Source organism: Neolamprologus brichardi, unplaced genomic scaffold, assembly GCF_056152115.1.
Source record: "Neolamprologus brichardi isolate AB-2024 unplaced genomic scaffold, ASM5615211v1 NODE_ptg000033l+_length_6344489_cov_1, whole genome shotgun sequence".
NCBI classification, from domain to species: domain Eukaryota; kingdom Metazoa; phylum Chordata; class Actinopteri; order Cichliformes; family Cichlidae; genus Neolamprologus; species Neolamprologus brichardi.
In genome coordinates, this window is record NW_028270137.1 from 718581 (window position 1) to 732116 (window position 13536).

The 13536-nt window shown below is 42.8% G+C and overlaps 1 protein-coding gene across 1 annotated transcript in view; it reads right to left on the bottom strand.

Annotated features, from left to right (window-relative positions):
• The window catches only part of fbxw4 (F-box and WD repeat domain containing 4), a 41631-nt gene that overhangs the window by 14572 nt on the left and 13523 nt on the right, over positions 1–13536 (bottom strand). Inside the window, exon 6 of the mRNA XM_035916413.2 lies at positions 1727–1792. Within this exon, the coding sequence (XP_035772306.2) occupies positions 1727–1792 (66 nt within the window). The remainder of the gene's footprint in view (positions 1–1726; positions 1793–13536) is intronic.

Here is a 13536-nt window from a genome sequence, read left to right on the forward strand (position 1 = left end):
TGGAAGCTTGTGGTTCGCTCTTCTCTAAACCGGCTGCAGCAGCTGATGTTCGTTTGGTGTGATGGGCTTTTGTCCTGACATGTACAGAGTTTGATGCACTGAAAGTATTCACAAAACTCCAGGTAAAGTGTATTTGCACATTATTTCCTCAGAAATGAGGAATTAAAAAATGCCTGTATACCCATGTTTAGCTGTAAAATAAAGAAATTTACATGAGATAAATAAACAACACAGAAACCGTCTTGATGCAAAATCACCCTGGATGAAGTTTTCAGTCAGTCCAGACGAACAGAGATCGCTCGGCTAATCTTTATCCAGAATTGGAATAAAAGGACTCAACATCCAGGCGTTTATGGCTAAAGTGATAAAGTGTTACAACTGTTTATTTATATGTGATTTTACTAACAGTTAATCATGCTTTAAATTGCATTTCTATTCTTTGTGCCGTGTTGGAACGTCCACGAACGGTTTCCTGCTGGAGTGTAACTTCAAACGATTTGGCTCCTTCCTATTGGCTTACACCGACACGGACTACTTATTATTATATAACTATAGAAACACTGAAAATATATAATAAAAATTATAGATAATAAATGATGTGGTTTTGCCTCTTACATCTCATGTATGCGCGGATTAAACGTGTAACCTGGTATTTAAAAGTAAAAAGGTGTCAGAAAAATAAATACTCGAGTACCTGAAAAATCCTACTTAAGTACAGTAACAAAGTATTTCGCTGTAGTGTGATCCTGATGCCATTCCTGACACTCGTGTCTTCTTTGCATGTTCACTGATAATATCTGTTGTTGTCAGTGTTTCTCCCTCTCAGAGGCGACAGGAGGACGTCAGGTGTGAGGAGTGAACGTCCACGTGGACTCTGAAGCTCTGGTGTCTGCACAGCAAGGCTCTCTGTTCTTCACCACTTACACCTCCATCCTCTGCACTTGGTCTCTGCAGTTCCTAAAGTCCGGCCTGATGTCAGCTCCTTCTGTCATTTAAAGGCTGAATATTTGAAATTATTTATAGGTTTTTTCTAAGGTCCAAACATTTTGGGAAGCTGCTGCCATAACATTTCAATATCATTTAAATATATAAATGCTGTTCAAGGGTCATCTCTCTTTAAATAATCAAATTCATTTCATATCAGGGGAGTGTTTCCAGCCGGGAGAAACCAAACAGCACAAACACAGTCTGCGTCGTCGTGCGCTGTCAGTCTGTTCTCACTGCTCACTGACAGACGCCTCGTCAGGGACAGGTCAGATATGTCAAAGCTTCCTCACTTTGGACTGACGAAGCTCCAGACTTGCTCCATGGAGTTTTCCAGCTGATGCAGATTTGTTAGTAAGATGGAAAATCAACAAAAAACGAAACAGGCAGAGATCCGGTAAATTCAGACTGTTGAGGAGTTTTGATTCCAGCTCATTACACATCTTACAATAACATAAAAGATGCTTATTGTTCTCATTTCAGGAGTAACCTTTGACAGGAACACGTGACGATTTAGAAGATTGAACTTGTGTACGTTGTGTTGTACACAAACACTGCACACAGCTCATCGTGTTGCACTTCTGTCACGTGGATCAAAGCTGCTTCTGCTCATCATCAAAACGTTTCTAGCTGAGCTGATAATTATTTAAACACTTACATGACAAAAAGCAAAGCATGTGTTGTATGACTAACAATACTTTAATGATATGTTGCTGTTACAGCGAGGAGCTTCCTGACTCACCGTTCAACATCCCAGATGCGCAGAGGGGAGAAGTTCTCGCAGCACGCAGTGCCTGTGACGAAGGAGCTGCACACAGAGAGACATGTCCTTAAACAAGCTGAACAAACATGTGCTGACACAAAAACAAAATGATTGATTTAATTTTTATCAGCTGGCTTATTGTCCTATATGGAAAAATATATTAAAAACAATTACAGCGGATGAAAACGACTCGTATGTACACATATGTAAAAGGAAGCGGTCGTTCCAACGTTTCCTGTTTTCCAAAGATTAACCAGCGTAGTTTCTAAAATGCACAGAAGACGTTTTATAAATGATGCTGAGATCTGGAAATCTTATTAATTCAAATCATTATTCTTTTTTATATTTGCTTCCCTGTGGCTTCATCTGCACATCCAGATGAACGGACACAGTTTGAAACGGTGGATCCAGCATGAATCACAAAGGGACAAGTGTGAGGAGCCGGCAGGATTCAGCTGCTGGGCTCAAGATGCTCTGAAAGTGCATAAAGAGCCCAGAACGCCTGGATCACATGTTACAAAGTAGCAAAAGATACACAAAAACTGCCTTTTAAAAGCATTTTAAATGTTTACTTTGAGTGAAATTAAGAGTGGTTTAATACAGTTTGACAGTTTGTGTTAGCTCTGCTGTCTCAGAGTCAGAAGCCTGCCTATAGCCTCCTTTCTCTGTGGGAGCACGTGTGAGTGCACAGCATAGAAAGTGTTTCTGAAAAAGACAGTTTTGCACTGTTAAAGGAACAAAACTGTGACCGCAGGTTCGAGACGGCAGCGGCAGCACCTCAGAGGATTCATCAAGGCCCACTTTGCACTTGATTTACGCGTTACTGTAACGCGTTACTGTAATCCGATTACTTTTTTCAAGTAACGAGTAAAGTAAGGGATTACTATTGCAAAAACAGTAATTAGATTACCGTTACTTTCCCGTAGGAACGCTGCGTTACTGCGTTACTAAAACCGTGATTTTTTGCGAGAACGTCTCATGACAGTGACGTAAGCGAGTGCGACGTTCGTGACAACAGCTGTGTGCAGATCAACAATGGATCATATATCGAGTGCAGAGAGAGTATGAGCGTGCAGCGTTTAAAGCGTGGAAGTACTGACCTTACTTTGAGTTTGATTCCATAAAAAGTGACAAAAACATTAGTGTCCGTTGTGCGTGGGAAGAAAACTTCTTGTTACAGCGAAAAAAAACCCTAAACTTCTGAGCAAGCACCGAGTAGCTACGACGTAATGGGAAACTCACAGAGAAACTCGCGGATTCTTCCACTGACCGCGGCACACCTGCACCAGGGTAACCCTCCGCCTACCCCACTCCTGCTTTACAGGTGAAAATAGAGCAACAGGACCGCTAGTCTTTGACTTTATTTATTTTCTGCTGTGTTTTACTTGCATCTATTTGTTTAATACAAATTTCTTCCAGTCAGAGAATGTTGCAGATAATTAAATGTTTGCTTGATGCATAAAGTTAAAAGATTAAAACTAATAAAACAAGTTTTAAAAAGAGACTTTTCCATTTGATTACATTTTGTATGATGATTATGCAGAAAAAGTAGAATTGGGCTGAAAGATCTATTTATCACCTATTCAGGTTGTAAATCGTGTTTTTTAAAAAGTAACTAAGTAACTAAGTAATTAATTACTTTTGAAAATAAGTAATCAGTAAAGTAATGGGATTACTTTTTGGGGAAGTAATCAGTAATTAGTTACTGATTACTTTTTTCAAGTAACTTGACCAACACTGCATGTAGGGTTTGTCTGACGAGAACGGAGAGAAATGGGGAGTCTGGTAGGAAAATGTTCGTTATCACAAATAACCAGATTCTCTGTTCTGGTCTTACATTCAGCACATGTTGTTTCCCAGCAGAAGAAAAGAGAAGAAAACAACAAGACCGCTCTTTGACTCAAGAGGCAGGTTGGAATTAGCAGCCTCGGTATGCACAGTGAATGTCACGCATGTGGGGAGGTGAGGGAGAGGAGAAGGTGAGGGGAGGAGCACTGTGGGAGAAGCTGACTAGGAGGGCTGAACGGGATGTGGAGACTCAGAGCTTAGTGCCCTCCCACAGGGTTGACAGACAGGGGGAGGACCCGCCTTTCACATGCAGAGGTAGCTACTGACAGATGTTTAGATCAAATAATGAGGACTCAAGTCTGTGCTGCAGCAGGTGAAGATGTTATTTGGAAAACATCACACTGCATCATGTCCACAGACTTGTCAGTTACACTTGTCATGCTTTCAACCTCCCGGCACAGCTTAAAGGTGCATGACGAGATTAGATTCCAACGGGCTCCATGGAGTCATGCTAACGGTGGCGAAGTCTGTGCATGTTTGAATTTGCAGCCAACATAGAAATAAAAAGTCTCCTTCCAGCATCAGAGTTCAGATTTCTGTTCAAAGCTGACAGAAGTTGAATCTGCTCTCTGAAACTCACTGCGTGGCCTCGTTTGTTATAATTCAGAGTAAATTCTCAAGATTATTAATGTCCTAATTTTTAATCTGTGGTAAGAAGCTCTCACTGTGAAATATTTTACATTTGCAAATTACTGCTAACTTTGAACTTCAGTGTCATCAAATTACATAAAAGTAGAATCAACTAAAACTTCAAAGCAAGATTTTGAGTAAGTGATGAGGTAGCACGGAGCATGGGGAGAGCTTTATCTTAAACTAGCTTTTTATAGAAGATATGTTTATATTTAATGTATTAGATCAGGGGTGTCGAACTCCAGGCCTCGAGGGCCGCTGTCCTGCAGGTTTTAGATCTCACCCTGGGTCCGCACACCTGAATCACACGATTAGTTCATCAGCTGTGTTGGATCGAGGATCTAAAACCTGCAGGACAGGCGCCCTCAAGGCCTGGAGTTGCCTACACCTGTATTCAAGAGTTGAGGGGAAACAAGAGAAAACTGAGACACAAAGCAGGACTGGAACCCAACCAGCACCATAACCATCATCTTGGTCTTTATTACATTTTTCTTTTTACATGGCATATTGTTCATGCCGTATTTCTATAAAGAGTCGAGTCCATAATCTTGACGAACATTTGTAGAACAAAACCTACAAATTCCAGGTTCTGTGAGATGTCGAGGATGCGGTTGTACTCCAGCCTACATGTTCCTCCTCAGGACCAGACTCTCTTATGTTGAAAGGGCCACATGCCTGACCTGCTTCCCCTCTCCTCTGCTTGACACAGCTCAAGTTGAATCAGCATATACTTTTAGACAAACAAGCTGCTCGTGGACAGTAATGTGGCACCGTGGTGGAATCACATGCACTGGCTTGACTGAACATTTATCCTGGAGGCTGTGTTGCCGAACCTAACAGGACTTGGCCTTACGTAGAAGTCCTTGCAGCGGTGCTAAACGTACCAAGCAGAGCTGCGACTGAGCTGTTGGCGTGTATGTACTTTGAACTGGAGCGACGGAGAATGTGCATGTTTGCAGGAAAACACACGCTCAGTAATGTGGGCGGCTGTCAGCCCCGTCACATAGCACAGACCTTTGGCAGGTTCCCAGTAATTAGTGTTGGGTAAACTCATTTATGACCCAGATGGGTCTGGGACCAGTAGGCACAGTGGGTGACCTCTGACCTTCCTGACACAGGATACAATAGGGTTATAGTCACACTTGCTATCTGGACCCTATTACTCTCCATTACTCACATTACTCACCCCTGACTTGGCTGTATCACAGCAAGAGGAGAGGAGGGGGACACCACCTACACAAAGAATGACTCCTTCTTGTTTCCTCTGCTTCCTAAGCCAACTGAATCACCAACCAGATCTGATCTGGAGTCAGAACAATGGACTGATATTATAGCTGTTAAGGTCAAAGCCTCTATCATGCCTAATTTTACCTAAACACATGCAAACAAACACGCAGCCACATCTCTGACCAGAGTCCTGGCTCCCCATCGCATCACCTCTCATTAGCAACACCCTGGACAACCTCAACAGCTGGCTGTATCATCTGAATGTGTCGCACGTGTGTGTTCAGTGGGAACCAGTCATATCAGCATCTCTCCAAACACACATTCATACACACTGATACAAAAACACAGGCGGCACCAGACACAGACGCTTAAAATGGTCATCAGTGACAGATCACGATTGATCCCTGATGGAATCGTGACCGACTTCCGGCCGATGGTCGACCGTAAGGATATCCCCCACCTGTGACGTGGATGATGCAACCACGAGTGGTAACGCCGCTAAGCGGCATTTAGGAAAACCAGTGGTAATGTAAAATGTAACCACCAGGGGGAGCAGTACTTGTATTTCATTGCACTGCTAATGTTCTTGTATAAAATGCAAAATGGAAATGTAAACACACTCGGATTGTGCAACAACATATGGACTGGTTCTTATAAAGCGCTTTTCTACTCATCTGAGACCTCAAAGCGCTTTACACAACTTGTGCATTCACCCATGCACATTTTTCTAAGTGCTTTATAGCTAACATTCACACACACATTCATACTCTGATGGATGCATCGGAGAGCAATTTGGGGTTAGTATCTTGCCCAAGGATATTTGGCATGCAGACTTCGGGAAGCCAGGAATCGAACCACCAACCTTCCGATCAGTAGATGACCTGCTCTACTGCCTGAGCTACAGCCACACCATATGTGTGTGTTTGTATTTCTGCCACAAACATGTGGCGCTCTGTTGATCTCTGATGATTAATCAGGTCAGTGAAACGCTGCTGTACAAGTCTCATTTGGCGCTGTGCTTCTCACCATTTCCACTGTCCAAATAAATTAGCAGCCATAGTGGTTTTCTGCTGGTAATCTTAGTGTGTCACCTTTGCTGTTTAATTTATGCATGTTACTAAAACTGGTGTTAATACACCTGCAAACTTTGTTACATCCTGTTGACTTTATACTTAAAAATGTGCAGAAGTAATTTGTACTTGATGACATAATCTGAGGCAGCACGGTGACGCAGCGGTTAGCACTGTTGCCTCACAGCCACAAGGTTGCTTTCTATGTGCAGCGCACGAGCTGCATTCATGTGAACTCCGACGTCACAATATCGGCCTTTTTTATCTTGGGGTAACTGTGAGAGCATGTGCTCTGCTGCTTTCAACAGGAACAACACAAGCTGAATATCATGTAGGAAAACCTTAAATTCATGGAATTCACATAGTAGTTTTCTACCAAGAGGTAGCTTCGTTTTTTTTATCACATTTTCAAAGACCGAGCCCATAAAACGCAGCCCAAACAGCTGATAAGAGTCACATCTATCCAGTTCACACGGCTGGAACGAATTTTATTAGAAAAATGATAAGTGATGACAGGGTGTGCTTAAACCATCTTCTTGAGATGTTGTCTTCGGAGCTTGTGTCTGACATCCTCTACTATGTGGACTGGCTGGCAGAACATTTGACATGGGTGTTTTTCACATACTCATCTGCTGCTCAACCCACAAACATTTTCCTTACAAATGTGGGCAAATGAGGGAAAAAGTCTTCATCCAGTTCATTACATGCAATCACAGTCATGGAGTAGACTGCTGCCACGATACATGTCCACAGGATTCATAGTGTTTTAAGTTTAGTGTCTGTGATTATTTATAATGTATTTCTGCCCACAGTGCCTAAACTACTCCAAAACAGTGTGTTGACTGTGGTTGATTAGCAAGCCTTGATTGACCTGAATTCTAGAGCGGGTGTAGGCAAGAGGAAGGCCAGGATGTAAATACCGTTGAAGACAAAATGATTAGCCATCGCATTATTGTTACGATGTTTATTTTCTACACATACTAGTTTTCTTTAGAATTAACAAATTATTTTTATTTGCACACAATAACAGAACCAGGGAGGATATTATTGGCCCCTGAAAAACGGAGCTTTTAATTGAGCCAGAGCCCACGCCAAAAATGAAAGAAATTTGTTTAGAGCATCTCCAAGTGTCTGGAGTGAGGTGTCCCATCTAGAAATCTAACGTGAGCCAAACAGCACAGAACAAGCCTGGCAGAGGTAGAGAAAGCAAAAGATTTTAAAGACTATGGAAAAACAACAAGTGAGAGACATGAGTGAAGGACTGAACCTGGTCAGAAACCGTAGTCTCAATGAGGACAATCACTAGAACCCTGCACAAGAGTTCAACAGAAACTCCTCTTCTGTGGAAGACAGACAGAAGGATGGAGAAAGATTATGGATACTGGACCTTTGGTAGAAACTAGAGCGTGTGCGCCACAGAGATGCTGCCTACATATGGAGAGAAAGGAAGGAGGTACAGCCCAAAGAACACTGTGTGTGGCAGTATTATGCAGGGGGGATGCTTCAGTGCATCTAGAGCTGGGAATCTCATCAAGGTGGAAGAAAGAAGGATATGTGAGATTTTAAAGGACGAGTGGGTGGTAATATGAAAGAGTATGAAAATACTTACATAATGAAAAACTAATTGCATTTGAACTTTGTGAATTACATAAAGTTTTCATGATGACCTACCTTTCTGGAGATGCATCAGCATTTGATAAAGGCTTCTCTAAGATGCTAAAAATCGCGATGGGGGTTTCAATGTGTGAAACAAATAAGAGACAAATAAGATTCTTGCCTTTCATAGTAGCCGTCTTGACTTTTGTTAGAGTTACGGTAGGCAAGTCTTCTATAAAGAGGATTATAATAGAAACAAAAGTAAGTCAGCATTCACTCAGCCTCTCAGACCAATTACACATGAATGCAAGAAAGCAGCCCTCTTCACCACCCTGGGAAGCTGGGCTCCAGCATTTCAGCTTCAGCCTGTCACCAAGCCTCCAGCTCTCACCCCCACCCCCTGTCAGAAATAGGGCTGTTAATTTGTTGCGCTTGACCCCGGGCTTTGTGACCGACGTGTATCTAGTTTGTAAAAAGTGCTTTTATGTGGTTTCTAAATATGTCTGGGCTCAAAGGGTTATGATGCTTTTATATTGCCAGGGAGGGAAACAATGCTCAAAGGGTGCAAGTGCTGACCCCCAAACCCCCTATGCACACTCCCTCTCTTTCTTTCACTCCCAGGGTTCTCTCCCTCGCCCCCTACCCCTTTACACAACGACATGCATGGACAAACATTTGCCTGCCTACAAGCATGCACTTTTTTCTCTCACAAATAGACACTCTTATGCATGGGGACACACACACGCGCATGCCTGGACCCTGTTGTCCCATCACCACCCCCTGTGGCCCTTTTGGCTTCTGTTTGTGTCTCATGTCTGTGGGGTCACCAGGACATTCCTCAGCTGGGGCTGCTCAGCCGGGTGGAATAGACCAGGACCTAACGCGATGTTCCACACTGGATATCGGCGTGGAAGAACTCTGCTGTATACAAACTGCGTTGGCAACACATTTGCAACAGCAAATAGGATTAGGAGAAAAGATCATTGTGATAGATTTTCTTAAACATAACAAGGAATATTACATCACTTTGTCTTTCATTTCGGTGATCTGAGGTTATTATATTTCTCATTATTATTAAGCTTATATCTAACACAGACTTGTTGAACCACCAAAGAAATTACAGAGATCTGTACTTCTAACTACTACATGCTAAAATATCTCGACATTCTGCATAACTGACTTGCAGACTGTTGTGTAAGAAAATATGATTAAAAACAAAAATTAACTCTACGATTCTTAGATTTTCAAAGCTGCCAAACTAATAATAATAATAACACAAACGGGCAGCTTGGTAGTGTGGTGGTTAGCACTGATGCCTCACACCAAGACACAAAGACTCTGTGTTTGCATGTTCTTCTCGTGGTTGTGTGGCTTCTCTCCGGATACTCCGGCTTCATCAAGGTTGGGATAAATGTGAATCTAAATTGTCCAGGTGTCAATGTGAGAGCAAATGGCTTCCTGTCTCTTTGTATTTGCCCAACGTCAGGCTGGGCAGTTATCCATCAGGTATCCTGCCTGCCTATCGTATCTGATCTCTAGGATTCTTAGATTTTCAAAGCTGCAAATGTAATGATGTTGAATTAAAAAAACCCTAATGATAACAAACAACAAAACTGTGGACAGACAATCCCAAAGTGGGATTGGCCAGAATACACAGCACTATATTTAGCTTCAAACCCCTCATACCAACTGTCAACCGCTGGTGGACGGCTGACGAAGGCCACAGGGCCTGGGCACCTTGTAATTATTGAGTAAACCATAAACTCCTGGGTAGAGCTGGGCGATAGAACGATAACTATATGTATTGCGAAATAACTTTTTCTCGATAGAAAAATTAAACTATTGCGATAGACCTCACCGCTCTTGTCCTCTTAAAAAAAAAAAAGAACAGCCAATCAAAATTAAGTAGCACAGAGCCGAACCAATCACAGCCGCAGCGTCACGTCACGTGACTTGTTACGTGCAGCACAAGTGCAAAGCCGCACATGTGTATTTGTTTGGGAAGCAGCCAGCCGCCGTGCCGCCCGGGTAATGGAGGAAATGAGTGTGGACCGAAGGTTACCGAAGAGAAAACAGATGATGGTTCCAATGCCGGAGAGATTGTCGAACGGAAGAGCCAGAGAAGTTCTGTAGTGTAGGTATTTAAGGTATTTCTGCTATTTCAAGTCTGACAAAAACAGAGTAGCGTGCACTGTAAATTGTGCCAAAAGCAATTCTGGAAATACAATAAAGCGGTGCATGCTCAATCTCTGCCTGGAAGCGCTAATTCGTCATTCGGCTTTTGTCAGACTAAAGTAACTGTTAAACTGTTTGAAAAGCTCAGCTATACAACAAGGAGAGATTGAGAATTTCCTTTTAGTTCTCAGTTTATTTGATATTGACAAAAGTTAGTCAATTTTGTCTGTTCTTCTGTAAAACAAACAGATTTATTTTTAGAATTAATATTTTGTTTCTAAGTGGAACTGACAATTTAGTAGTTTTGTTTGTTCTGTTTTGAAACTTAAACGCTTTAGCGGCTGCCTTTTGTGTAGTTTGCAATATTTGCCTTTATTTATCTGAAAAAGTCTCCTTAAGTACATCTACCCTGTTGAACTTATTATGGGAAATAAATATTTAAATCAAAACAAGCTGCTGATTATTTCACATTTTACTTGTGAGCAACGGCACATTTAAATCTTACAAATATAGTTATTTGGCTCATATCGTGATATATATCGTTATCGCCTGAAATGAAAAAAACATATCGTGATATGAAAAAATCTTATATCGCCCAGCTCTACTCCAGGGTATACCAAATAATTCTAGAGACAAATGTGAGCCCACCTGTCTAACAACTAAATCATGGCCAAAACTGGGTGATGCAACAGGACAATGATCCCAAGCACAGCAGCAAATCTACAACAGAATATCTAAAAAACAAACAAATCAAGATGTTGCAATGTTTAAATGCTGTGGCAGAGCTGTGCATAAACAAATGCCTGCAAACGTAACTGAACTCTGCTTAAATTACTCTGTAACAAGATGAGAGATTGTACACTTAAGATCATTTTGCATATATAACAAATAACTGCCAGACCATAACGCAGATATCATGTAATCCAAAAAGTCAAACATTACAAAGTACCATCGGTTGAGTTACCATCTTCAAACATCTTGTTTTGTCTAAAAAGCAAAACAAAATGCATAGCTGATTTCGGCAGATTTTCATATAGAGCTAGAGGTAGAAGATGTTCAGTGTTTCTTTTGCTAAATGACTACATGACTAGAAATTTCACCACTGTTTTACATATCACATATATGTTTCCTAAGTGGACTCCACGGAAAATCTCCAGTGTTTTAATTTAGCTTTTTTTTTTTTTTTTTTTATTACCATTGTTAACTAGCCTTAGTTAATTTACTCCATTTCTATACTTTTAGTTTGACCCCTATGAGTGATAACCCCCCCATTAACCTGTGTATCTTGAGCAGGATCAGTTTACAGGTTATCACCCTGGAGCCATGGATGGGGAAGGAGCTTGACGCAGAGCGCCTTGGGGCCCATGAAACCTAGCTGGGTGCAAAGATGCTACATTGTCCTTCCCTCCTGTAGGCCCACCACCCGCAGGACGAGCTGTAGAGGTCGGGTACATTGTGCATCAAGCAGCAGTCAAGCATGGGGGCCATGTTGGTTCAATCCCAGGCTATTGAGGCTGACTACTGGGACATGGAATTTCACCTCTCTGGTGTGGAAGGAGCCCGAGCTTGTGTGTAGTGTTGACAGATCCCGACTAGATATAGTTGGGCTCACCTCAATACACAGGTCGGGCTCTGGAACCAGTCTCTTGAAGAGGGGCTGGACTTTCGTCCAGTTTGGAGCTGTCCTCAATAAGAGGCAGTGAAGAGGGGTGGGTATTCTTGTATCCCTTGGTTTGCTACCTGTACATGTGGAGGCTTTGCCACTGGACAAAGGGTTGCTTCCCTGCATCTTCGGGGAATGGGTCCTGACTATATGACTGCCTTCTGAGAGTCACTGGATGGGGTGCTTCAGGGTCCTCCATCTGATGACTCCATTGTCCTATTGGGAGACTTCAATTCACATGAGCAATGCATCAAGTGACAGAGAGTGGAGTTCTGCTATTGGACTTCTGTGCAAATAACAGTTTGTCTATAACAAACACAACTTTTTAACATAAAGATGTGCACATGGCACCAGGACACCCTAGGTCATAGGTCAGTGGTCGATTTTGAAAACATGTCATTGGATCTGTGATCATATGTTCTAAACAATCGGGTAAAAAGAGAAGCCCAGCTATCAACTGATCACTACCTCATGGTAGGTTGGATCAGGTGGTGGAGGAGGATGCTGGACGACCTGGCACATTTAAATGTATTGGGAGGGTGTGCTGGGAATGCCTGACAGAGGCCCTGATCCATGAGATGTTCAACTCCCATCTCTGGCAGAACTTTGACAGCATTTGGAGGGAGACTGGGGACATTAAGTTCTAATGGACCATGTTCCGCACCTCCATTTCTGAGGCTGCAGCAAGGAGCTATGGCTACAGTGTGGTTGGTGCCTGATACGGTGGTAGCCCTCGAGAAAGGTAGTGGACAGGTGAAAGGAGCCATGAGGCTGAAGTCCTGGTTAGCCTATGGGACTTTAAAAACAGCTGAAGAATAGCAGCAGGCCAAGTGGAATGCAGCTCAGGTGGTAGCTGAAGCAAAAACTCAGTTGTGGGAGGAGTTTGGTGAGGCCATGGAAAAAGACTTTCAGTATGCCTCAAAGTGATTCTGGCAAATTGTCAGGCGACTTGGAGACGAGGTAGTACTCTACTCAGATGTTGGATAGTGGGGGTGGACCTCCTTAATCCTACTGACACATCTTCTGGAGCAGAGTCTGGGAACGAGGGGGATGACTGTCCCATCACAAGGGGAGAGGTCAGTGAGGCAATTAAACAACTCCTTGGTGGCCGGAACCCTAGGGTGGATGTTCACTCCGAGTTCCTAAAGGTCCTGGATTTTATAGGGCTATAATGGTTGACACGCCTCTACAACACCACATGGAGATCTAGGGCGGAACCTCTAGACTGGCACACTGTGGTGGCGGTCCCAGAGGGAGGCCCAGAGGATGTGTTTTGACTACAGGGGGATTACACTCCTAAGCCTCCCTGGTAAGGCCTATTCAAGGGTACTGGAGAGGACAGTTTGTCTGTCTTTAGTCGAACCTTGGAAGCAAGAGCAACAATGTGGTTGTGGTTTTTCTGCCCCAGCTCTTTATCCTTACAATGATATTTGAGGGTGCATGGGAGTTTACCCAACCAGTCTACATGTGGTTGTTTTTGAAGAAAGCATTCAACTGCGTTCCTCAGACTATCCTGTGGGGAATTGCTTTGGGAGTATAGGATGTCTGACCCATTCCTACCAGCCATTCAATCCCTGTAT